Raw genomic sequence first — 27,930 nt, forward strand, 5'->3', positions numbered from 1 at the left:
TTATTTCTTAATAAACGCAGGAAATGCTCCTATTTCACTCTCATTGCTTCATCTAATTCTAGTTTTTTCTATTGAATCTTATCTTAATTTTATCTCTCTACTTTTGATTTTGGCAAAATTGAAGATAAAAAAAAATTAAAATTTCTTCATGTTTTGCAAGTACGGAAGGCACAAAACCAAAAAAGAAAATAATAATAATAATAATAATAAAAGCTTCAACTATTGTTTCTTATATATGAAAATCAAAAAGAAACTGTGTTGTAATGGCAACGCTTGTGCATATTTACTTACCGTAAAAAAACTCTTTTACATTAATTTTGGGTCTTCTCTCTATAATACTTTAAATATATGCATACGACAAAAGAATTAATTATAAAAGAGAAATTTGACCAATAAAATTCGTGAGAAAGGATAGATAAGAAGAATTGAGAATTGATGAAGAACCGGAGAGAGAAACGAAGAGGAAGAGAGAGAAATGTGTTAGCGCAAAAATTAACTCCTGTGACCAATATAATTATCAGTCTAGATTTAAATAGTTTCCCATTACTCATTTTTGCTACAACAAGGCTATAGATGACATTTAAGGTGTGTTTAGTAGGGTTGATTTGGAGGAATAGGGAGAGAAGAGAAAAGAGAGGATAGTGTAACTTTGTGTTTGAGTAACTTAAGTGGAGGGATAAGGAGAGATAGGGAGGGATAGCTATCCCTCTCTATCTCTTATTTGCTTTCTCCTCAAAATTGAGAAGATGGGGAGAGATAGTGAGAAAAAGGATAGTGATTTTAGTGGTATTTTGATAATGCCAAAATTATCCTCCACAAATCAATAGACAGATTTATTATTCCATTCAAGTCCCATGGTTATGAAAGGGTAAAAAAGTAATTTGTCTATTATCCTTTCTTTTCTTTTCTCTCCTCTATCTTATCCAAACAAAAATAAATATCACTTCTTTTCTTTTCTCTCCTATCTATCCAAACACAAATAGAAATTATTACTATCATTTCTTTTCTTTTCTTTTCTTTTCTTTTCTCACTAATACTATCCTTTCTTTTCTTTTCTTTTCTCTCATTACTAATACTTTCCAAACACACCCTTAGGAAAACATTTGCTTTTCTGCGTAGGAAAAAATTTGCAACTACTTTTCTAACCCAAAGGGATCAAGTTGGATTACTTAAAGATTGATTATTTGGGTTGCTTAGTACCAAAACTCAGGTCCAGCCCAGGCATGTTCAAGTTTTGGGAACAACCCAACCCAAGCTTTGCGCTGGATTGGGCTACTACATCCAAACAAAGCCTAGTTTGAAAAAAAAAAAAACAAAAACGTAGACAGACCACATGACCCTGGCTCGGTTTGTATTTTAATTTAGAGCTACGTTACAAAAACAGAAATGTCCAACATCGTTTGAAATTTTCAATGACATCCAAAATTCATTCCCATCCCCCGTATAGGAGCCTCCTGTAGCACATGCGTAAAGAGTTAACATGAGGGCTGGAGTGACGAAAGTCCTCAGCATTCAAGAGTACATGCAAGACGAGCAGATTATTGCGTTTGCAGACAGCTAAACACCCTGGTAGAGAGAGAAGATAGGAAAAATGATGATGAAAGAGAAACAAAACTGATGCTGCCGGGGCATTATATATGTCACTTGCGTCCGACCACGCCATGGTCGAATAATTGCACAACACCCTTCTCTTTTTACAAAAATATATATCACACACTTCAAAAGATGCTGTCGGACGATTTTCTTCCATTTCTCATACAAGCCCCCACCAGGCAACTGGAAAAAAGTTCAAGGAGAAAACACTACTTACAACTGGTTTTAATGAAAACCCATTTTTACTACCACCACGTCTCATCTCTTTCTCTTGGCAGCAGCACCAGATCCTCGGCCACCTTTCTTATCCGTGGCTACAGAACCTCCTCTTCCTCTGCCCGACGGTGCCTTCTTGGCACTTGTACTTCCAGAACCCTTCAAATCTACATCTACTTGAATTCCTGCAGAAATTTAGTCATAAACATTATAGCAACCTATGGTATAACCTCTCCATCTTCAAAGAAGAGGGGAGGGGTTCGAGCCCCGGCGTGGGCAAAAATAGCGTGTGTGTTTAAAAAAAAAAAAAACACCATCAATTATGACAGTATACAGAAAACACCAGTGAAAAGAGTTGCAGTAAAAGTTGCAAGTGATTTCCAACACCTAAATAGAAAGAAAATACCACAAACCTTTTGAATTAAGACTCTGGAGATCCAGTTGCAGCTTTTTCTCACCGTCAACGGCGCCTCCTGACAACCCACGAACAAGAAACAAATAAAATCACAGAAACCAATACACTTAAATTTTCAATCATACTGGTTTAAAAGTTATATATCATTATACTGAGAAGACATGAAGATGATTGTAGCAATAAAAGGTTTTTCCAAGGTAAAACATGGTACAGTCTGTGCTAATATGTACATCCCGCATGATGTAAATGTATGGCCATGCCCCAAGTTGCATAAACTTTTCCAAGTCCTGTTATGAGCATATAACATTTTTTCCCTACTCCTCCTGATCACTATCGCAATCTACTATGGAATAAGATACCCAATAATAAAAAAGGTCACTGTTAGTCCCACCAATGTAAGATGCTGGCAAGGATTGACCAGGCATGGGACCTAAGACACAGTATTTTTTGCACGAAGTGGCTGCCCTCAGACTCAAACTGATTCCCAAGCTTGATAGCCCGAGCTCAAAAAATTAAAGGATATCCTATAACATTGAGGGGTAATCCTCGCCATGACTGAATAATGACCACAGCTATGTAAACATAATCTAAATAAGCAATGGCAACTTAAAAAACAACAAACCTAAATCCGTATCCCCCAACAACAAATATTAATATCAACTGATCAAGGGACAAACATAAATAATAATAATAATAATAATAATAATAATAATAATAAAAATAAAACAAAAAAAAAGAGGTAAAGACACTGGCTGCAAATAACTACGAGAATAAAAAGAAAAAATGGGGAAAGAACAAACAAAACAAATGGCCATAGCCGTCCAGTTCACAACCCTTTCTGGAATTAGTAAAACAGCCATCATAAGAGAATTTGCCTTGAGATAATTATCATTCAGTTTATCACCCTTTCTGGAATTACTAAAACAGCCATCACGAGAAAATTTGACTTGGCACAGAATAGCCAACAACGGTATATAATTTCTAAAAGCACAAGAGACATCACTCGAAATATGAGAGAAAAAAGAAGCTTTAAAAAGTGTTCCAGAAAAACCAGGCTTTGTATTGATTATGTTAAGTTGTAACAGGATTATGTCAAGGCAGATCAAACACAACGGGGCTTTGAGGAAGAAATGTACCGAAGTCCTCTGTGTCTGAAGAGTTGTCTTCTTCATTTTCTGCCATTGTGTCACCAGTCTCCTCTGCTACCCCATCGTCCACTGGTTCTAGCATCGCTGCAATCCGCTTCTTGGGGGCTTTTTTCATTCCAGGAAGTGTAATTAAATCTGCTGTTCGAACCACACGTGAGCTGCTCCCTTTATTGTATGCCTTCGTCAATGCAGCTTTGACAGCTGGTTGTATGCCATCCATTGGATTTGGGTGCCCCTGAAGAATAAAAAATTAATCAAATAAGTAAGAAGTATCAAAAACTGTCATCAGACACAGGAAGAGTGTACATGGCGTACATGAAATTTGGATAGCTCCAGAATAGTATCGAAGTCCTCCTGGCTTATAGAGTAGGAATCCATAAACTCCACAACCTTCTCCACAGCTTCATCCTAATGATTAATTCCACAGGATATGATGGGTGCTCAAAAGAAAACCAATATTATGCTATTATTACAAATAATAAATTTCAAACCTTAGGCAGCATTCGGAGTGGACCAGTCAACTGTTTCAGAAAAAGAGTGAGGTAATCAACTCGCAATGTTGTCCTGCAACAAACAGAACAGAATAATTTAGCAGTTTGCAAGAAAAGTGGAACGAGAAAGCCTTCAGGCTGCAAAAAGATATGAATACGAGTCTCAAAATTGAAACAAGATGAAATAAAAGAATGGAAAATTACAAAAAGAATCACAAGTTCTCAACCAAGCTTTAAATCAGGAGAAACGTATCAAAGCACCAACATTTCAGGATTCTTTCAAACACTCAAAGATGAAGAGTCAACTCAGTCTCTAATGGTAAAACGAAACACTTTCTGTATAAATATATTTTAAAAATGGAACAGTACAAACAGAATCACAAGTTCATAATCAAGCTACATCAGGAGAAACACACCAAAGCGCCATCATTTCTGGATTCTTTCAAACGATAAAAGTTGACAAGATGACTTCAGGAAAGAATGAAGAGAACGAATTGACCCCGAAGGGTAAAATCATGCTGTTCAAAATATTGCAAGTTTTTCCCTCAAGCATCCTTGACAACAAGAATCAGTAGGAAAAAGAAAATTGACGTTTATAAAAAAATTTAAATTTTTTTTTAAATTCACAAATTGTAAGTGACAAAAGTAAACTAAACAAAATTAACAAATTCCACAAAAAAGTCCTACTCTCAATACAAAATATGGGGCACAACCACTGCACAGATTCAGACAACGGCACATCATGACATGTCATGATATCTTTAGAAGCATACAGCACCGCCTCCAAGGCTCCACCACCTTTCCAAAGGTAACAGTATAAAATTTATCCCATTCAAGGAACCTCTTAATTAATTGAACAAGGTATCTCACTTACATCATATACACTTAAAAAATAATGGCATAGAACCAATGAATGTCTTAGATTCACCAAAAATTAATATAGGGCACAGATGCTACCCCCACCCTTTCCTTTCCTTCTTTTCTCATTTCTATCATTTATTAAAACTTTATTATTATTTATATGGGTAATATCAAGGATCTCTACATGGGTGGTGTTACTCAATTATTTAACTAAAAGATAAAGTAATACAAAACCCTTACGACAGAGATGCTTCCCACAATTTTTTATTATTACTTCTATGGTCGACAGTCGACTTTACCTTAAGATAATACAACTAGTATGTAGTTACCAACACTCTTCAGCTCCTCCATCATAGTAAGGAATCACTTGTTGAGTATAAACATCACCCTCCGGAAGAATTTGCCATGTCAAACAATTTTGTCCATGTACTCCATACTTGTGCCATGCACATCCCTCCCTCATTTGGCAATTCACAAAAAATTTAATGAACAGAAACTCAAATACACATATACACACACAGCAAACTTTGTTTGGCTATCATCATGCCTATTGTGGAATGCAAAATTGAACTTGTGACTAGAAGTTGCAAAAACTCAGAAATTTGAACTTCAGATACTGCCTAGAATAACCCAAACAATATCAATAGAGAGACCTAAAAAATGCTATCCAAGTAATGCTGGGTGCTTTGGAAGTAACCACCAGAAGCATTAAATAAGACATGTTCGTCTAAATAATGAAGTTATAACCAGAAAACAGAATGCAGATACCTCCCCAAGTTAGATTCACGAGAAGCAAGAAGATGAACATGCAGATCCTCCAAAAGCCTAAAATTCTTTCCCATTGTTGAATTTTTTCCCAGCCACCCACCGAATCTATTAAAGTTGCGTTCTCCCTGAAAAAATGAAATGAGCTAGTAGCATTAAGGATAACTGTAAGAAAATTCAAAATATTTGCTTCGGAGACTATACCCAAAATCTTGAGGAAAACTGATTAGCAATATTCAATGTCAAAAATACCTTTCAGGAAAAATAAATAAATAAAAAATATTGTATTCTCTGTCTAAAATAAATCTTTAATGGTCAGAGAAAGATAAATGAAATTTCAGGAAAAAATAACCATTATATAATCTAGAACTTCAAAAATGAATCCTCAAAGGAACAGCTTGAAAAACTAAATGAACATTTTTAATATTGATTATACTGTTTGATTACTGATATTGTAAATAACACCAAAAACAAAGCACCTAGTGGAAGACAATGTGTCAAGAGGTATATCCATTTAATCATACCAACAATAAAATGAAGCATAGATTCGTCTAATAACAGCAAAGTACTTTATTCAATAATTTCCTAAACATCTCAATATAAACAACGAACTCTATTTTTTATGTTTTGAAGAAAATTAATTTATAATGCATTGCATACTCAACATCGCTATACACGTCAATCTGAGTAAAATTCCTTTCTCTAAGTTCAATTTTTTAATACTACGCTGCTCAAAAGCATTTATGTGACAAGAAAAAGGAATATATATATATATAGTAGAGGCATTTAGACGTAAATGGGATGAAATCTTATGTGGCAAGAAAGGTAGTGTAGGGCAAGCTAACTGTAAAGTTTGAGAAAACGTGATTATGTACAACTATATGAAATGCTACTATCATTTTTTCTACAAATGCTATGGCAAAACAAACAAAAAAAAATGAAATATTTGCCACAAAAAAAAATATGTTAAAAACAAGAGCTGAATGACATAAAAGTAAATATGAAAAGACGCAAAAATTATAAAGCTAGGCATTTGTCAATGAGGCTCATTCTGCTACTATTCCTAAATTATTATTATTATTTTTTTTCCCCAAAATTTTCCTATCAGTCATCAAACAGAGATATACTAATTTTGAACTCAAGCTAGCTTGTATCAGTAATAAAAAGTGCAAGGACTTCCTAACTACTACTCATCACTCCTTGCTAAAATCCAAGGTATACCTCAATTCTCATGAATTATTCATATAAAAATGCCTGCCCAATCTATCCTTTAAACTTCTAATTCCACCATATATATCTCTCCCACTCAAAGATATCAAGCATGGCTATTGCAAATATATAATCTCACTAAGTTTGCTTCACAACAATAAGTGACCAAAGCTAGCCATTTATATAACCAAGTAGCACATGCTACGCCATTCAAAAATTAAGGGATCCACATAGCTTACTGAAATAAGATCACAGTAAAAATATGACATTAAGATATGGGACCAGCCAAAATCATAACCAATAATTATACGAACCATTAAAAAAAACAACTCTAAGTCTGGGTACACTAACAATACTAAAAACGCTTTCAGTCTACCTGTTTACAGACCTGCTAATCAAAGGATTCGAAGTGACAAAGCCCACAAATACTTGTTGGTAGGAAATAAATATCCATAAAATCTAATCTCAAGATTCTCAAAGAGAACAATCTCCCAAAACTACTAGAAATTTAACTTTTGCAAACTACAAATCACGGCATTAATTATTTCAGGATCCTCTAAATTTTCAATAGCGTCAAGTAACTTGATTAAGGCAGATTCACTTATGCCAAGCACTCTCAAACTGATTTGGTTCCCAATGGACAACATAATGTAAGTCATACTTTTACACACTATAAAAATCAATCTCCCTAAGCTTGAAAACCTAGAGAAATCAGGAGTTCCTATGTAAGCTGTTTTACCCCCTTCTGAACCGAACTTCACAGTTTTCCATCTTAAGCAAAGGAACTGCAATGTCTATATCATAAGGTGCCGGAGTCAAACTTGAATGTTGACGTTGGTTCAGTAAAACATTTAAAAGATAAAGCTTCAAAAGATAAGAGTTTGAAATCCTTGATAAAGATAGAAACCATAAACTTAGTTAAAATAAACTGGTCATCTGATTGATTTGAAGGTAACACAGATTCAAACAAGTAGCTAGCTTTGGCAATTCATGAGGTTGACACAACATTGACTAGTGAGAAACCATCCAGTAATATGTTCAACACTTATTGGGCTCCTAACCAAACTCCTAAATTACTCAATCAAATGCATTCACTCATCATTCGCAAAGAATCGTAACGGCCAGCGCCGTTTAAAGTCTTTCAACCTAAGGGAAACTCTTACCCTACCTAATTGATTCCAAGGCACATACACAGTGGAAAACACAATCAAATACCAAATTCAGTAACCGTACACAAATCCGATGAGCAAATCATTCTCCTTCCATCAATACTTCATTAGTAAATTTACTAGATATCAAATACATCGAATTCAATAGCCAAGTAAAATTCTAGAAAGTGCGTTATGTGTCAAGGTACAACAAGTAAACTTTCATAAAATTAAACTATGATTATACAGAAAATTTCCTGAAAATAAGCTATCACAAAATATCTAGCAGAAGCCATCTATCTTCTAAAATCCATAGAAAATAGTAAATAAATGCAAATTGACTGACACTAAAGCCAAGTGGACTTCAACAAACAATACTTTAAAGTTACCATATAGTTCCAAGTTCCAACGAAACACTTGATCAGTCAAATTAGATTTGCTACAAATGGAAGCAATTTCTATGCACTTGAATAATTTTTCACGCAAAGACATCTGCACAAAATATCACAAGCAGTGGAGATGTGGAGAAATTCTACCCTGAATAATTTGCATAACAGAATTGTTTTCTTAACTTCAAATTTCCATAGAAAATTGAAAATTCAATACTAAACGAAATTATATCAAACAAAATTCCACGAGTTCGTTTTTCAGAATATTTCAATATCTCAAAATTTCAAAGACAACTAACGAAGTAATGTAAATAGCACTCCCAATGCCCTAGTGTTCAGCTCAAATTTCCACAAGGAGGCTATGTTCATGGTTAAACAATTCCAGATCCTTAGGAAAGGAATTTCAGAACTAAATCAATATTTTCACAAAGCAACAATCATATTTCAATTTTGATATCTTAGAACAAAATCTTTTTAAAAAATTTAAAATCATCTCTCTCTCCCCTCAGCCAAGAACTCTCTTCCTTTCTCTTTCTTCTCTGGCTGGATGCTAAGCTTACTGGTTTCCTTCTTACTTCTCTCTTCAAATATTATACTTCAGCACAGATGGTTAGGAAAGCTTCCTTTGTAAGCTTTAGCAATTCAATAACAATAATCATACTAGTACAGGTGTCTATACCATATCATATAGATATGCTAAGCGTGTAACATAATACAATGCAAAGGGGAAGAAGCCTTCCACAAGTTCTAGGTGTGACAGGACACAATCTATTCACCCTAATTACTCTTTTGCTAGTAACACTTGTCACCCTAGAATCTTCCTTTTCTATTTTATTTTCTTTTTTTTCCTAGTTGGTACTCACACACACTTGTCTCTTCTGAGACTTGAACCTCTGACCTCCCTTTGGGAAGTAAGAGGCTGATACCGCTAGGCCACTGGCCCGTTGGTTTTTCTATTTTATTTTCAAACCCATGTCTTCTCTTTATTTACATTCTAACCTTGTATATACCTACTAACCTGGCCCAACTGCTTAGTTAATAAAATAAAAGGTAATACCATAGCCGATGCATGTATAAATATAAATACATTCTAACCTTGTATATACCTACTAACCTGACTTCTTTTATCTTTATGATATAAATACATACTTCTCGTGGGTGGAGTCATGGTCAATTAACTCCCGTAAGTTATAGGTCAGCAAACATTTGCAACAAATGTCTCTAGGAGTGCTATATGTGGTTAACAACCCTTTTGCATGCTATTTTCTTGCATATCTAAACATTTGCAACAAATGTCTCTAGGAGTGCTATATGTGGTTAACAACCCTTGTGCATGCTATTGTCTTGCATATCTAAACAATTGTCTCTTTAATAATAAAATAAAAAGAAATAAGCAAGCCAATGTCCTGGGAGCAACACATGAACTCATAAAACATTTCCTGTTACACCACTACCACCTCAAAAGAATTTTTTTGCAAATTGCAGGGTATTACACACCAACACTTGGACATGTGTCCAACACTTCATCTATGTGATTAATTTAGAAATATATATATATATATATATATATATATATATCAGACATTTAGCACAACTAACACTCCCAAATGCAAGCTTTATAAAACATAAAAACACAGAGAAAACACCCCATAGCGTCTCTAATAAAAATTGACGTAGTAGACATGGTCATCACAAATCAATCATCTAATAAAAATTGACGTAGTAGACATGGTCATCACAAATCAATCATGCAATGACACTTTCATATATGACAAGAATATAATTGTGATGACAAAGTAGGAGGTAGTAGCAAATATTCTTAATCTTAGCTATATTTGCATAACTTCATCTTCTAAATTATGTAATTAAGTATAGAACTAAAAAATTATTGTTGTGTCCATGACTCCACGTCATGTTGCGTCCTACTTTTTAATGATTTGAATCCACTTATCCGTGTCCAGTGTGTGTGCTGCTTAGGGTGGAATAGTATGCATAGGAGACATTATGAATTATGATACATACAAATAAATCTATCAGATGGTCATTACCAATGTTTGTCCTGTCAATACGAGGTGTTGGAAGGGAAACGCTGAAGTCAAGCCTGACCTTTGACATTATACAAATAAATATATAAATGTAGATATAAATATACATGGAAACAAATGTGAAAAAAGCAAGGGTAAAACTGGAATAACAAAAATTCCACCGCTATCAATTTATAGGTTTCTTGAACACAAAATTGAAGGGAAAGGGAAATTTAGGATATGAGACATCCTTGGGCATACAGGTACAGGTACATGCAGTGCATATGTTCACCTATATTAGACGTCCTTGGTATACAGGTACAGACTGTACAGTGCATATGTGCACCTAAGCTTCAGGTTCAGCTATCAAGCTTCTAATTCTTCTTCGTCTATAATCAAAGGTACAAGAATGTACGCTACTTAAGGTCCGGATTAACCTTGACTGCTCCACACTATGACCAAAGAGGAAAATGGAAGTGTAAGAAAGGTGATAACAAGGACTCATGATACAAACCAATATGGGTACTTAACTAGTCTTGCAATACTCAAGCAAAGAATGTGCATATTTGGCAGATATCATATGCAATTTCTGGTCAGCTGAGAATATGCTCCACAAGTTCTTACTACCGCAAACATCAGAACATATCTTACACCCTATCGCATACCCAAATCCATGTCAGATCACCTTTGACAAAAATGATTCACTAATATGAAGTCTACATACAATATAGGTCCTTAGATCAACATCATTTCACTAAACAATTAAACAGCTGTTCCTGATCCATTATCTAGATGACATTGTTAGAATTTTTTTTATGGTGGACAATACAATATAAGAATTCTATAAAAAGAGCTGCACCTATTAAGAATCTTGCAAGCATGCACTATTCATAAAAAAGGAACCAGCAACCACTTGTTCAATAACAAAAAAGAACTTCGTTGAAAGAAAAGAAGAATTTGAAGGAGGAGAACTCGAGAAAGGTACTGAGGTAAAGATGAATACAGCAAATCTGTGTGAATAGTTATAGCATTCTGAAGGAAACACTTGATCCAAAAGACCAAAGAAAATTTAGAAAATATATAGATACAAGCTGCACAAAATTGACATCCATCACCTGTTCAAGTATCTCTCTTTGCCCATGTAATAAAGCAGCACTGTTTACCAAAAAAAAGAAAGGGGGAAAAAAAAAAAAGACAAATCAACATCTTTTAGTAGGTAAAACAAATCAAGAACACTAAAATTGAAGTGAGAAATTTATATTGGAATTCATCATTTTTCAGAGCTGACAAGATAAAACCTACGGAATTATACAAGATGCTAGGGTGCCAGTCTGAGAGAGCTGCCACTGTCGATATCTTCGAATCTGTACATTAACTATATCCCCATCCCCAATGGACTCAGCAGCACGAGCAATCATGCTCAACCTTTTCATCCCATTATCATCTTTGCCAACTGAACTTGGCCTATAGTTGATATAGTTCTCCTGCCATGTTAAAACAGATTTATTACGCTAAATGATAGAAAATGACAAGATCTGCACTGATATAATTATCCAACATAAGCGGTAGGTGTTAAATTCAGTAAACCAAGGGCAAGAAAGTGTTTTCATTTATTTCCACATATAAGTCGATAAAAATTTACAGAATAAATATCATATCAATAAAATGAAAAGGGAAAGCAAAATTAATGTATAACATAATGTACTGTAGAAACCGATGATATGAGCCTCTGAATCTTAACCCGAAAAATGAAATAGATATGAATACTAGCAGACCATATAGTTCTCCTGCCATGTTAAAACAGATTTATTACGCTAAATGATAGAAAATGACAAGATCTGCACTGATATAATTATCCAACATAAGCAGTAGTTGTTAACTTCAGTAAACCAAGGGCAAGAAAGTGTTTTCATTTATTTCCACATATAAGTCGATATAAATTTACGGAATAAATATCATATCAATAAAATGAAAAGGGAAAGCAAAATTAATGTATAACATAATGTACCGTAGAAACCGATGATATGAGCCCCTGAATCTTAACCCGAAAAATGAAATAGATATGAATACTAGCAGACCAAACCCCCAAAAAATAAGATAAATAAAAGTTGAGCATTTAAGGGAAAGCTGACTAATAACATTAGAAAGCCATTTCAACCTGCAGTAGGATTACCATTAGATAAATATGGTATTTTAAATATCATAAACCTAACATGTGAACAAGCACAGAATTACCTGGATAAGAAGGGGAACAAGATCAGGATCACTCATGCTTAGGTCAATCCGCTCATCCATTCTCAATTTCCCAGCATTAAAGCCAAACAGCCTACAATAGCAAAAAGTAAGTCAGCATGAAGTACACTTCAATAAATCAAACAAACCATTGAAAGTAAAATTCTGTTTGGCAGAAGAAATAAAAAATTGAGAGGAAAACAAGGTACTAGTGAGTGAAAATAATAATTCTGGAAAGAAACCATCCTTCCGTCCATATGTTTGGTTGAGCGGGAAAGGAAAGGTAAAGGAACGGGGTGTTACTTCTATTTATCATTATGCACTTGAACCATAAAGATGTTGTTTGAAAGGTTAAAATGTAAAAAAGAGAAAAGGCTACTCCTTTTCCTTCCCATCAATCCAATTATGGGTAAAAAGAAGATGGACAAGCAAATGTCCATTCTGCCTTTTTCCTTTCTTCCTCGCCCTTCTTCCACCCCCTCTTCCATCCTACCGAACAAAGCATAAGTTAAACCAGGAAGACCGTTAGAACCGTATTTTATGCTTGAACAGTCCTTCAAGAACCAAATTATTGGTCAATCCAGTACATAAGACAGGTTTTTGAGTCCATACAGCATAATTATAAACATGGATTATCCACGTGCTGCAAGTAAATATATCTTTAAGCACCAGCCATATTCTCACACATATTAAAGTGAAAGGGAAGCGCTGATGCAAGATGCAGCGCTATACTTGCCCATACTTCTGTAAGTCATGGTGTGTACTGGGTATCATTGCCAACTTCTTGAGAATTCTGAACACAAAAGGACAATCACAACCACCAACACAGGCAATTAATGATTGGATCACAGTAGGTGTACTGAACCTACTACAGTAACACTTGAACTACAGTAACATTTAAGTGATCCAGGCTTGCAAATATTAGGATCAACTGTGGTAGTAAGAGGCCGCAAATTACTTACACAATTGGAAATCAACAGAGAATGACACTAACCTAAAGACACCTAATACTTATGTTAAATGGACTCTTCAAAGTAGGTGAAGTATCCATGTCGGGACACAATACTCATAGACATGGGTATGGAATATGTATCTGACACTTTGGGTGGGACATGCACCTCAAAATCATATTCTATAATTCAGTTTTATTATATTAGTGCTTCAAAATGAGTGAAATGTCTATATTGAATGCTATGTTACAAAAAGACATTATGTTATTGTAGAAAATTAAATAAATATATTAAATAATATGAATATTTAGCAGTGTCCATGCGTCCTTCTATTTGAGGATTTGATGTGTCCAGCATGTAGATTACCCGACACACGTACCTGAATCCATGTAACATAGCCTAATACCATAGCTCGATGATGCGAGCTCACAAACAAGTCAAGGGCTCGCTACCATCACACATCTATATGTATCAACAATACTGAAACAAAGAGATCAATTTTTCTAGGCACCCCACTCAATCATTCCCTAAATGTGAGTCTCTATGCATGTGCTTGTGCAAGTATGCACGTTTTTCATGATATTTATGAAGAGCAGATATGATTTCCCGGTTACAAAAGAAAAGACAAATAACAGGAGTAGTGGAAGTCTAGTATTTTCTTCTTTCTTTTTTTTGATAAGTAATAATAAATTAAAAAAGCGTTCAATAGGGGAACGCGTCCCATAGACATAAAAGAAACCGGGAACTAAGGCCCCAAAAAATCCAAAAAAAAAATTAAATCATCAGAAGAGGAACAGGAACTTCTGTTCACATAACTGAAAAGAGAACGAATAACAACAAGTTTTAGTGTCGCTGTAGAAAACTCCTTTCCTTCAAACATTCTACTATTTCTCTCCCTCCAAATGCACCACCAAATACAATGTGGTACAGATCTCCAATAATCACAAACACTTCTACCCACACGACAACCTCTCCAGGCATGAATCAGCTCCTTAGTAGAACGTGGCATTACCAATACATGCCAAAAAGCCCAAGAAAAAGATTCCAACAGTCGTGCGCTACAGAACAATGCATTAGGAGATGATCAACTGACTCCCCATTCTGCTTACATATGCAACACCAATTAACAAAATAATTTCCCCTTTTCCTCAAATTATCGATCGTCAGAATCTTACCCCAAACGACGGTCCATACAAAAAAAGCCACCCTAATAGGAGCCATAGAACGCCATATAGTCTTCCAGGGAAAATCAGAGGGTGCAAAATTAGACAAACATAAGAACAAAGACCTTACTTCAAAACGACCGTGAGAAGAAGGAATCCAAATCAACTTATCATAAACAATGAGTGCAATCTACTCATAGAGATTACTTGCCAGAATATATATATATATATAGATAATGCTCATAGAGATTGTCTCAAGGAATTCAATCCTAATTTTTGCAATGATGAGAGAAGATTGTGTAACCTAAAAGTTCAATTCACCTAAATGGGGAATAGGGATGGCAAATTCTCCATCCCCGCCGGGGCCCCACCCCGCCCCACCCCGTTTATAGCGGGGATGGAGATCCTTTTAGCTAAATGGGGATGAGGATGGGGGCAAATTATGAATCCCCGCCAGGGCGGGGCGGGGCGGGGATGGGGTAAACCCGCCCCGTCCCGCCCCGATTAAGTGTGAAATTACTAATATACCCTTACATATAATAATTTATTACTAAATTAGATTTATTATATATATGAAAATAAGAAAAAATGTGTTTTCTTTTAATAAAAAAAATTATGAGGCCGGGGCCAGGGCGGGGATGGGGATAAGGAGTCTAGGGCGGGGGCGGGGGCGGGGGCAGGGAGGTGGCGAAATTTTAAGCGGGGATGGGGGCAGGGATGGGGATTGAAAAATTCATCGGGGATGGGGATGGGGAATGGAATCCCCGCCCCGTTGCCATCCCTAAATTGGGGAACCATACCCTACCTAGATGGATTGATCATTTAGAAAGCTTATGCTAACTAAATGAGCAGCCAATGCTTTGCAATCAGTTTAAAGCAGACTGCAGAAGCTGAAAGACAATTTCAACCAACAACCATAATAAGTTACCGGAACACAATATAGGAATGGAGAACTTGTTGATAAATCAAAAAAAGAGTAAGCAGTAATATCACAGAAGAAGACAACGAAATGTGCAAAGAAAACAGGAAACAGCATGCAGCAACACTGCAGTGGTAAAAATTTTTATAATAAAAATTCATACTTATCAACAGCCGTGAAGGGTGATATATCTTCATCCTTTGCACTGCTAAGAAGGCGTTGTCTTATATCATCATAATTAATGACCGACAATGAGAGGCTCATATACTGCAACTGGTTCAGAGCCATGCGCATATCTCCATTAACTCTTTCTGCAAGTTCCTCAAGCGCAATCTAAAAATATAATTACCAAACATCTCAAAAGATCTAGAAACGGTTATGCTTCACAAAAAAAGATAATAAAAAAATCATGGCACTTACAAACCTTTTTCTATTTCTAGGTAAAAGAAGAATGATTAAAAATTAAGGGATAAGCAGAAATGTATTTGATCAAAATTCCTATAATAAACATGGTTAAATAGAAACGATAAAACCAAAAATAAACATCTATCAGACATGGAAACTCAAACTAATACTTAAGAAAATGACTAATAAAAAAAAACTAATACTTGAGAAAATGAAACAGCCGTTCCAAATAGAGCATTACCTCATTAACTTGAAGGCCTTCTGCATTTGCAACTTGCATTAACCTCTTTGCCATCTGTCATTTACCAAATCTAAACATAAGTCGCAGAATATTTCACATTAATCGTCACAAAATGCATTATAGAACAGAAAAAATTCCTCGTAACTCCAACATCATTATGTTAATTACAAACATGCACAGATATATATTGTGTTAGCTAAAGATAACCATGACTATCTATCAGATTTAGCAATACACAGTAGTATTTAGCCAAGGTTCATACAACAACAATAACAGCCAAAGCCTTTTTTCCCACCTACTTGTGGTCGGCTACATGATTTCTATGTTTCCATTCTGCTCTATCTAAGACTATGGCCTCAGTGAAACCACATGTTATCACATCCTTCCTTAATAACTCTACCCACATTAACTTTGGTCTTCCCCTTCCCCGAGTATTACCCTCAATGTGGACTATATCACTCTTCCTAGCTAGTGCACTTAGAGATCTTCCTTGCACATGTCTAAACCATCTTAACCAATTTTCTCTCATTTTATTTCCAATTGGTGCCACTCCAACCATCTCACGACTGTGATTATTTCTAATTCTATCATTTCTAGTCTTACCACACATCCATCTCAACGTTCGCATTTCAGCCACACTCACTTTATGCATATGTTGTTTCCTAGTTCCACAACATTCGGTCCTATAAAGTACAGCCAGTCTAATAGTTGTTCGATAGAATTTTATTTTCAATCCTAAGGGGATAAGCAAATCATATAACATACGAGATGCACTGCTCCATTAACCCATCATGCCTTGATTCTATGATTAAAATCAGCTCCAATTTCTCCTTCACTGTAAATACTTGATGCTAAATAACGAAAATGTTCACTTTTTATAACACTTTATTCTTAATCATCACAACATCCTCATTTGTATTTCTAGATTTACTAAAGTTACACTCCATATATACAATTTTATTTCTACTTAACTTGAACCCTTTTAATTCTAGGGTTTCCCTTCAAACCTCCAATTTGACAACTCCTCTTAGTCTCATCGATTAAAACAAAATCATCGGCAAATAACATATACCATGGAATCTTAATTGGTTCATATCATGTCAAATTTGGTTAGAAATTTAGAACTGCCAAACAAAACCACCAATTCTTTTAGCAAATTAACAACCTAATTAGTTATTTTCAGCAGATCAACGGATCTTAGCCAGTCTGTAGTAAGCACTTTTGATGTGGAATAAGTCACCAATCACATGGAAAATTAAAATTTTACACTCTTGTTATAACAAAAAAAAAAAAAAAAAATTTCAAAGACAACCTTAACATCATAATAAAGATTATGCAAAATGCTTCCTTAAGAAAAATACGAAAGAAAAATCATGTCATAAGTGATAAGACCAGTATCAACCAATAGAAGTAAGATTACTTATTAATCCAATTTGACAACACAATACTACAGAAACATACTTGAGGCAACAAAAGGTTCAGTAAAGGTGCACAAAGTATTTTTTATTTTATTTTATTTTGGAACAATTAAAAGTAAGGAGTCCCTAGACAAAGATCTTTTTAGGGCATAACATTAGGCGCACAGTCTGTGAATGATCCAGCAAAGCATACACAGGCTCAAGTCCTCAACTCAACTCAACTTAAATAAGCCATTTCCAAACTACTTGGGATCAGTTGCATGAATCATGTTTTTCCTTCCACTCTATCCAAACTCATAATCTCAGTCAAACCACATGCTATCGTATCTTTTCATACCAACTCTAACCATGTTAATTTTGGTCTTCTCCTTCCCCTAGCATTACGCTCACTGTGGTTCATGTCACTCTTCCCAATAGGTGTACTTAGTGGTCTTCTTTGCACATGTTCAAACCATTTCTATCAATTTACTCTCATTTTATCTCCAATCAGTGCTACTTCAACCATTTCACAAACGTTTTCATGTCTAATCTATATCCTTTCTTGCCTTGCTACACATCCATCTCAACATTCACAGTGCTGCCACTCACTTTATGTATATGTTGTTTGTTAGTAGCCCAATACGTTGTCCCATGAAGTACCACTGGTCTACTAGCTGTTTTGTACAACTTCCATTTCAATCTTAGCAGGATATGTCAATCATACAATATACTAGACACACTCCTATATTTAATTCATCCTACCTTGATCTATGAATAACATAATCTCCAATTTCTCCTTTAACATGAATTATTGAGCCAAAATAACAGAAACGTACAATTTATGTACCTCTTGATCCTCAAACTTCATTTTATTCTTATTTGCATTTTATTTACTAAAGTGACACCTTATACATTCAGTTTTATTTCCACTTACCTTAAAGCTTTCCTCCAAACATCAAATTTAGCACTTAATTCTACTTATCTAAACCCTTTTATCCAGCAAGGTATATTGTCATCCTAAAAGTTGATTTTGATACCACTCAAAGATCAAGACGTCCATGAATAGAGACTTCAAGCAGGCATCACTAACCAGCAGCATATTCTAACTTCTATTTAGAATCAATTACAGATTCTAAATAAAAGAAATTTCAAAGTTCTGATCACAGCAAAGAAAAAAAATAATCATAAAGGTCAAGTCTACTCATTACTCCGTATAAGAAGGGGAAAAAAAAAAAAAAAAAAAAAGGAAAGACTGAAAGAAACAGTATTTGCAAGTATAAATAAAATAAGAAAAAACAGACCTGCTGTTTTGTAGGTTTCCGGAAGTTAAGAAGCAAACAGTAGTTCATGAGACTTTTTAGTTTCTGACTGTAGCGATCATTACAAATGCAGATAATAGGAATTTTGGACATCTTAATGCTAGCAATAAGATCAGCCACTCCACCTCTATCTCCAGCAGACATGCCATCAACCTCATCCATAATAAGCACAGTCTTTGCATGCTTTGACCTACAATATTAGACAACAATTAACTAAGTAAAAATACTATTAAATGTACTGTTTGATTGATACAAGCAAGCAAGAAACCATAAAAAGAGACTAACCTATCTGTGCTAAGACTCAGAGCTTCGTTACAAACAAGTTCCTTTATAGAGTTCGCCATACTTCCACCTATTCCTTTCTGTATTTTGGCATCAGCCTTTCCGCGATTGTCACTAGCATTAACCTAAATGACAAATGGAATACACATCTGACAAATTTAGACAGGATCATACAAAAAATATATATATATTTAAGAAGTAATGATCAAGATGATTTCCTGCTAAAAGGAAATATTTTCGAAAACACACTACCTCAATCGTCTGAAAACCAAGCATCTGACTAACCAACTTAGCCGATGTAGTCTTCCCTATACCAGGCGTACCACTCAATAAAACAGCTTTCTTAGCGCCAGAATCGTTCTGTTTTTTCCCCTTTCCCTTACTGCCAGTATTCAGGAACACCTCATTCCAACGCGTCAGCCAATCATGAAGCTGCTTCACCTGCACATCAATGTAATAGGACATCTTAATAACAAAGCTTCCAAATATATATACCCACATATAAAGAATTTCAACCCAAAAAGAAAAGCTGGCAAGATAGTGACACACATACCAGTGACTGATTTCCTATGATATCATTTGGAACCTTTGGCTTATATTTTTCTGTCCATGGCAACAAAGCTTGCTTCGTAATTTGATCGTTCCGCTTAGCAGGAGAGACACCAGGTTTCAAACCTTTGGAAGGTACACCTTTTGCTGACGAATAATAGAGCTGATTAATAATATCATCGAAAACTATAATAGTTTTGGAAGAAGATGAAAGTCACGAAAGAAGAAAAGGAAACAAGAAGGAAAAGAAAAGGGGAAATGATATGGAGGTGGAACCCAACTATGTTACATCAAGTTAACACCTGTTTGTGCCTCACTATAAGAGGCCCAACACAACCATCATCAACCAAAAAATAAAGTTTGAAGGTGAAACAATTGAAGTAGAGTTATCTAGGACATACTCTTCACTTCTACTTTCTGTGAGCTTTTCTTAGGTGGAGATGCAACAGATTTATCAACAGGTTTCTTTGCTTCTTCTCGTCCAGCCGCTTTTTCTTTAATTGATGCACGAATCATATCAAACAATCCATCCTCACTGAGAAAGGAAGTACTATAGAAGGAAATGAAGACAGGAATAAATTATGAGAAAAAGGAAAATGAATGAAAAAGAACATATATCAATGAGTTTTACAAACCCCAGCTCTTTCGCTTTAGCAGATTTCCGGCCCCCGATATCTTCATCACATAAGAGATAAGTCTGTAGAGAGACAAGTTAATATATTAAATACATCCAATAGAAATAGGCTTAATCTTATTCAAAGAAAGAGAGAAGAATAAAAATGACCGTCTTTTTGCTGATAGATCCAGTTACACGACCACCATGGCGTTTAATCAAATCTTCTGCTTCTTCTCTTTCCAAACTGTAAATAGCAGAAAATTTCAAGATGAACTCAAGATTATTTGATATTAACTTTAAATGACCAACATGATAAATGAATATCGAGAGGCAGTAATACATTAGAGGTGGAGGTCATCAAGGTACATAACACAACAATCTCAAAGTTTCTCTTGGTTTGTACTAGTAAAATAATGAGCATCCTTTACTGAGATAAATGAAAATACCTGTCAAGTGTTCCACTAATTACAAAAGTCATACCAGCTAAACAATTAGAGGCACCTTCGGGGATTTCCTGACATGCATAAGAGATACTTTAATTTCAAAATCATCATTTAAATGATCATTTTAATTAACTAATGCAGATGTTATAAACAGATACGCGATGAATATCATGCTCGTGAAACAAACAGGACTTACTAGAAGTCAGGTACACAATATATAATCTATCTACATGTAGTATATTGATTCTTTAACAATTTGTTGGCTTCATTGTGGAGTACCCGTATTGAAACTGGTTTATGGTGATGCATTGCAGGTGTGTAATTGGTTCATAAAAGTGAGAGTTAGGCTGTGGAAGCCAATGGAAGAAGAAATGTAACATGGAGAAGTTAAGATACAAGAGGAGAATGGATCAGAGGGAAAAAAACAAGCAAAAGTGAACACAATGGAGATTCAGCATTAAAGTCCAATGCTTCCCAGGAGATTGAAAATCAGAATAAGAGTTAACAAGTCTAAAAAATAGAATGCTAAAAACAAGAATAGTAACCTTTTCTCCTTTATGTGGAGGATCTTTTCGTTCACCAAAATTCATGAATCCACCTCTTCCTCCACCACCACCTCTGCCTCTTCCACCAGTTGATGCCGCTGAAGCGCCTCTTCCACCACGGCCACGACCACGGCCACTGGATTTAAGAGGAGATTCGGTATTATCCTCATCAATTTCTTCCATATCTACAGGTTTCTGGCTGATTCCCTTACCCGTACCACCTCTGCCTCTTCCACCAGTTGATGCCGCTGAAGCAGCTCTTCCACCACGGCCACTGGATTTAAGAGGAGATTCGATATTATCCTCATCACTTTCTTCCATATCTACAGGTTTCTGGCTGATTCCCTTACCCGCACTACTCTTCAGTTTCTTACTAGGGGTGACATTATCTGACCCCTTCCTTGGCAGCACAAAGTCGTCGTCATCATCTTCCTCAGCTTTGTGAAGTTTTTTTGCAGGTGAAGGTTTGACATCACCAGATAAATCTTCGCCACCCTTTCGAACCTTTCTTTTTCCCGAGAGATCCTCCATTTCCTTTTCATCTTTCTGCTTTTGTTTATCAGTATCAAAATACTTGCTAGTTTTCCTTCTGCCTGAACTTTCTTGCCCACCCTGCACCTGGGTTACCCCACAGAACATAGAAACATAGTGCAAAAGCTTTAAAAAAAAATGTCTTTCTTGACAATAGAAGGTAGAACATACAAATACAGTGCAAAAGCATTTATAAAATTTTTATAAAAAAAATGTCTCTCTTGAAAATAGAAGGTAGAACATAGATATATAGTGCAAAAGCATTTTAAAAAATTGTCTTTCTTGAAAATAGAAGGTAAACATACAAATACAGTGCAAAAGCAAAAATAAATAAATAAATGTCTTTCTTGAAAATAGAAGGTAGAACATAGAAATATAGTGCAAAAGCAATTATAAAAAATAATAATAATAATAATAATAATGTCTTTCTTGAAAATATAAGGTAGAGCATAGAAATATAGTGCAAAAGCAATTATAAAAAAAAATAATAACAATGTCTTTCTTGAATACAAAAGCATAAAATAAAAAATTAAAAAATGTCTTTCTTGAAAATAGAAGGTAGAGCATGAATTGAAGACTGACCGGTTTCTCCGGCTGTGAGGTGGCTTGTGAAGGCTTCTTCTCTGGTGTTGCAGGTTTCGCAAGCTTTGGTGCATTGCCATTACCCTTGTCGTGTTGTTTCATAAACCACTTCCTAATATCTGACTGATAAATACAAAGACAATAAAATCAAAACTTTTATCACAAATTCCTAAGCATAATTCAGGAAAAAAAAAATTCTAAAACTACATCCAAAGAAGAAAAAGAAAAACCCAGAATAAAATCAAGACGAGTTAAATCCAAATTTGTGGAATCCTAAAGCAATATAAAATTTTGTAATGAAATTCAAGATAAATATGCATATGGATAAGTATAAACCCTAACTCACCATGTTTGAATTTCACTGCTAATTTGTAGTCCAATGTGGCAATCGATTCTTTCAATTTTGCCCCAAAACAAGAACTGGAAAACAGCAATGAATCGAATAGAACCCAATTAAATGAAAGATGACAAAAACATATGCATGCAAGTTTAGAGAGAGAGAGAGAGAGAGAGAGAGAGAGGGGAAGGGTTTATAGCGGTGATTCAAGAGGCCAAATTTTAGAGAGAGAGTGTACGGCAGCGTAGTGATGGAGGAGACAGTGCGCGCCTCTTGGTCCTGGGATTCTTTCGATAAATCAACGGGTTTAGGCCTTCTCGATCCGCTCGTTAAACAAATTTACTTGGATCCGCTCGTTAAACCTTCTATATTTTTATTATAGAATATGTCTCAAATTTGTATTTTACGGAGTAGTTAAATTTCTATTTTGGCTCTGTTTGTTAGTATTTTACTAGAAATTTATTTTTATTTTGGTAAAATGATTTGTTGAAAGTTTATGAATATGTTATTCTTGTTAATTTTAATATATTTCTATTTATAAATAACAACTAAATACTTAAAAATAAAAATATATTTTTCATCCAATTAAATAAGCTTTAGAATGTATTTTTCACATAAATCTTAAACAATCTATAAATTAACCAACCGAATTTATTTTGATAAATTTTTGGTTGCAAGGTCGAACCAACCCAAGACTAAGGTCCTCCTTCTTCACACGGGAACGAGCCGGCTTGGGGCAAGTCACTCACTCTATTATAAAACAGTTTAATAGGATATCAATTTAATTCGTCTTGAAAAAAATAAATTTTAAAATTCGTTGATTAATAATAAATATATAAATGAATATTACGGAGTATTTAAATTTTAATCATATATTTTTATTATGATGATGATTAAATATTTGATAGTACTGAAAAAAAAAATTATAAAAAATTATCTTAAATTTCTTCAGAAGAGCAGTGAGGTTCGGATGTAAAGGGCAAAAGTGAGTATTGTTTTCACTTGTGGGTTAATCACTTAATTGTAAGCATTGGGACATCAAATTGCCCAAATTGACCATTCCTGTATTTTTATTGTTTCCTTTGCCCAATTCTCTCATTCTACAGGCTCCTTATAAATTGCTTGATTTTTGGGAAAAAAAAATAATAATAATAAAGGATTATATATATAATTATATAAGCGTAATTTTTGTGTATCTACATAGTATATATATAAGAGTAATATAGTAAATTTTAAATATAAATTGATCGGGAGATGCGGGTAGGTACACACTCTGCAACCCGTCTCAATTCGAATTGAGACTCGAAAAAGGGATTGATAATCGAATTCATTTGTCCAAATTTCTTGTCCTACACAATTTAAAGTCTTCGATAATCTCTAAACTTAGTAGTATACAAATGTAAACTTAAAGGAACAATTTGATAATTTTAAAACAAAATAATTTATTAATTGTATATTTTTCCTTTTTAAAATTAAGTATGTATCCCCTTAAAAGTTAGAAAATCAAAAGTGAATATCTAATATGAAACGAAGGGAAGTCTATATTTATATTGGTTACTTATTAGTATCGCACAACTAAGAATTATATATTTAATAATTGCATATCCCTTAAAAATTTATAATATCAAAAGTTTTATATTTTACCATTTAAAAGTTCATTTCATTGACGGTTAGGGAATGCCACAAATAATCGTTATAACCAGACCAAATTAAACCATGAGGGTTTGTTTGAGTCCACGACAGACAGTTTAGTCTAATTTAGGAATAGATAGATATATAAGAAACAACAAAGAATAAGAATAGAAAGCTGAAAGAAACGAGATAATCACTCTCTCACAAACAAAGCTCTAAAGCTGCAGCATCCCAATGAAATTCTCTTCACTTTGAATAAATGAATTACAAACTCTCTTTAGTTTTTATAGATGTAAATACTAAGCCTCTATCATATACTAGTTCTTTGATATAAACATAAGTTAAAACCCAATTTGCTATTCTCATAGAAGTACTAAGTCACGTAAAGCGGCAAAATTAAGTCAAACGGTAGGAACACGAGCGCTACACGCACGGAGCGTGAGAGCGTCACACATTTTGAGAAGGATTGTATGACTTATGTTGGTAGCTGAACTCCAACTGCAGAGAGAGACAAAGAGAGCACCTTCACCTGCACACACAACACACACAGACCTTTTGTGAAAATCAAGTTCTATTGAGAAAAAACCACAGCAAATATTCAAACCAAGTGAAAATTGAAGTTCGGTTTTTATTCACATACCATGGACTTCATTTTAAGACACCTCTGAGGTTTAAGCAAACCACCTGAAGTATTGTCATTCCTGCATTCACTTTGGAAACCACGGTTCGAACTTTTTTATTGTAAAAGTACAACCTTGAGCAAATCCCTGCAGCACTGTGATAAGAATTCATCTTTGATCTCTGAATATGGGATAGTGAGCAATGAAATTAGCCTTCAAAACCTTTAGGTCATGAAAATCCGAACCTAAAGCAAGAGGTGGGATGTGTAATCTACAAAAGGTGATCAAAGATCAAAAGACACCATGCTACGAAACAGACTACCAGAACTCCCCACAAGAACAAAAACCATTTTTAAAATGGTGGAACCGATTTGTATCCCTAACGGTGATTTCCCTCCCTGTAATACTTGAAGCGAATTTCATAAAAGAATGGCAATCTCCACAGATTCTGAGGTTCTTCATAATCCGTATTGGTGCACTAGAAGGTAAGCACATTAGCCCATAAGCAAGAGTTAGTTTCTCACTATGGTGCATCAGAAGTTCCTGTTTTCGGTTTTCTTCCACATCATGCAAGTCATGTTCAGTCTCACCTCTGTAACCCAGCTTCTTCATTTCTTCCAGTAAATCCTCCAACTTCAGATAAATCTCAGCAATTCTAGGATTGTTTCTCTCTCCAACCATAAATGTGTGTACCTTATCCTTAATCTCGATCCAACTTTTTCCCCTTTCTTTCTTTGCCTTGCTGTCTTTAAGAAGCTTCCTAGCCCTTACAACTTCCTCCCACTTTTTGTTTGCGGCATATATGTTTGAAAGCAAGACATGGTTTCCTGCATTATTAGGCTCAATCTCGAACAATTTTTGAGCTGCAACTTCAGCAAACTCAAGCTTCTTATGGATCCTGCAGGAGGCCAAAAGCGATCCCCACATGGAAGGAGTAGCATCAAATGGCATTTTATCTATCATTTCCTTAGCTTCATGAATCAACCCTGCTCGACCAAGAATATCAACCATGCATGAATAGTGAAAGACATTAGGTGACAAATTATGATCTTTTATCATCATGTCAAAATATTTCCGTCCCTTTTCGACCAATCCCATATGACCACATGCAGATAACACAGATACAAAAGTTACTTCGTTTGGGCGCACACCCATCTGCTGCATCTTTTCGAATGAAATCATAGCCTCTATAGAGCGAGCATGTCTAGAAAACCCTGAAACCAGTGCATTCCATACGACAACATTCTTCTCTTCTACACATGAAAATATAACGTAACCTTCTTTAATAGTTCCGCATTTCGCATACATGTCAATTAGAGAGGAAGCTACATAAATATTTGCATCAAAACCAGCTTTATGTAATACCGCATGCAACTGTTTCCCTTCAATCAGAGCAGCCAGGCATGCACAAGCAGAGAGAACTGAAGATATAGTAAACTGGCTATGTTCCAAACCTATCATTTGTGCTCTATGGAATAAAATTAAAGCCTCCTCATAAAGCTTATTTTGCACATATCCTGCCACCATTGAACTCCATGTGACCGCATTCCTCTCAGGCATGCTCTCAAAAACCCGGATAGCATCCTCAACTGCATTGCACTTCGCATAGACATCAAGCAAAGCAGTGCCCACAAATACATTTGAATCAATCGACACCTTGAGCGCAAAAGCATGCAACTGTTTGCACTCAAATATGGCAAATTTTGCAGCACAAGCGCAAAGTACACTCGAAATAGTGAATTCACTAAACTGGGTTTCTTCTCTTTGCATCTTCATGAAAAGATAAAGAGCCTCTTCTTCACTCTTATTCTGGGTATACGAACCAATCATGGTATTCCATGAAACAAGGCTTCTTTGAGGCATTTCATCAAACACCTTGCGAGCGGAATCACCAAGCCCACACTTTGAGTACATGTTAATGAGCATGTTTGATGTGAAAGTGTCTTCTTGTAACCCAGCACAAATAATTAGTCCATGACAAGCCTTTCCTTCCATGGGTGCCCTTTCTCTTGCACATTCTTGCAAAACTTTTTGTAAATTTGATACTTGGGTTGTGTTTGTACCAACCCAAACAAGGTCTTGTGAGTCAAGTTTGACATTGGCTATAGCTGACAAATTTCTGTAGTGCAAATCAAAACTATGAGATAGAATCATACACCTCCTTAGAGCTTTCATGTCATCATATACAGTGTGTTAAAGCCCATGCTATGTCATGCTCCTGACCTAACCCATCTATTTGCCTATGAAAAAACACTACGAAGACTAAGAGGTGGGGTTTTTAAAACTTGAGAGTGCAAAGTGTTACTATGTTCGGTAACATAGAATTAGACTATTCCTCCATTTAGGGAAAAAAACATAGAATTAGACTATTAGTGTCTTAAAATTAAATTTTAGAAAAGAAAAAATTGTTCAGAATTTAAACAAACTTTTGTTTTTTTTTTTTTTAATTCCAACTACTAATTTCAAATTACCGAATGTTATAATTATATCGAATTGCATCTAAAGGTGAAGAGATCAAGAATGAAATGTTTACCATTTGATTGGACTCTATTATTTTTTTTATTTTTTTTTATTTTGCTTAACTCGTAATATGATTTTATAGGTTTGCCAATTCACGACGAAAGAAAAAAAAAGGTGGTGTAATTTTTATATACATGTAAACCTATAGATATGTATCAGCATAGAAGATAAACTGACCAAAATTAATATAGCGCGAACTGATTACAAATGATTAAAAAAATAAATATAATTATTTACATGATTTGTAATAACAAAATAGAAAATGAGAATTTAACCTATATTTTGTAAAAATATAATGGCCTTTGATTAGAAATTTAAGTTCAGCAGATGTCTCGGTAGCCCAGTAGATTAGTACCTCTGGTAAATTTTGGAGTATCAGATTTTGATT

At 34.9% G+C, this 27,930-nt stretch overlaps 2 protein-coding genes and 1 long non-coding RNA gene across 5 annotated transcripts; all 3 read right to left on the minus strand.

Moving 5' to 3' along the window:
- Nucleotides 1–1,598: 1,598 nt before the first annotated feature.
- Nucleotides 1,599–23,080, minus strand: LOC132311798 (replication factor C subunit 1). Of its 3 annotated transcripts, XM_059809902.1 has the most exons (23): nucleotides 23,009–23,080; nucleotides 22,780–22,853; nucleotides 22,434–22,556; nucleotides 21,321–21,938; nucleotides 20,779–20,846; nucleotides 20,501–20,576; nucleotides 20,352–20,413; nucleotides 20,118–20,266; nucleotides 19,721–19,863; nucleotides 19,420–19,608; nucleotides 19,171–19,292; nucleotides 18,868–19,075; nucleotides 16,170–16,223; nucleotides 15,687–15,856; nucleotides 12,495–12,585; nucleotides 11,562–11,743; nucleotides 11,375–11,414; nucleotides 5,493–5,617; nucleotides 3,864–3,936; nucleotides 3,688–3,780; nucleotides 3,361–3,607; nucleotides 2,223–2,282; nucleotides 1,599–1,994 (listed from the first exon to the last, which is right to left on the minus strand). In XM_059809902.1, the coding sequence occupies exons 2-23, from the start codon at nucleotides 22,780–22,782 to the stop codon at nucleotides 1,852–1,854; spliced, it is 3,039 nt and encodes a 1,012-aa protein (XP_059665885.1). In that variant the 5' UTR covers nucleotides 22,783–22,853; nucleotides 23,009–23,080; the 3' UTR covers nucleotides 1,599–1,851. The 3 variants fall into 3 exon arrangements, with proteins under 3 accessions (XP_059665885.1, XP_059665886.1, XP_059665884.1); XM_059809903.1 differs by having other exon boundaries at nucleotides 19,721–19,857; nucleotides 22,780–23,073; XM_059809901.1 differs by having other exon boundaries at nucleotides 22,780–23,073.
- LOC132311801 (uncharacterized) lies at nucleotides 9,058–11,359 on the minus strand. Its single transcript, XR_009483110.1, has 2 exons — nucleotides 9,331–11,359; nucleotides 9,058–9,234 (listed from the first exon to the last, which is right to left on the minus strand). It is a non-coding gene; the product is annotated as an uncharacterized LOC132311801 (long non-coding RNA).
- Nucleotides 23,081–24,608: 1,528 nt separating the features above from the next.
- Nucleotides 24,609–27,682, minus strand: LOC132311802 (pentatricopeptide repeat-containing protein At5g04780, mitochondrial). Its single transcript, XM_059809906.1, has 2 exons — nucleotides 25,043–27,682; nucleotides 24,609–24,931 (listed from the first exon to the last, which is right to left on the minus strand). Exon 1 carries the CDS (start codon nucleotides 27,195–27,197, stop codon nucleotides 25,341–25,343), a length of 1,857 nt encoding a protein of 618 aa, XP_059665889.1. The 5' UTR covers nucleotides 27,198–27,682; the 3' UTR covers nucleotides 24,609–24,931; nucleotides 25,043–25,340.
- Nucleotides 27,683–27,930: the final 248 nt, after the last annotated feature.

Source organism: Cornus florida, unplaced genomic scaffold (genome assembly GCF_030987335.1).
Source record: "Cornus florida cultivar Cherokee Brave unplaced genomic scaffold, ASM3098733v1 CherokeeBrave_3.0.0_Hap2_Chr06, whole genome shotgun sequence".
Classification (NCBI taxonomy): domain Eukaryota; kingdom Viridiplantae; phylum Streptophyta; class Magnoliopsida; order Cornales; family Cornaceae; genus Cornus; species Cornus florida.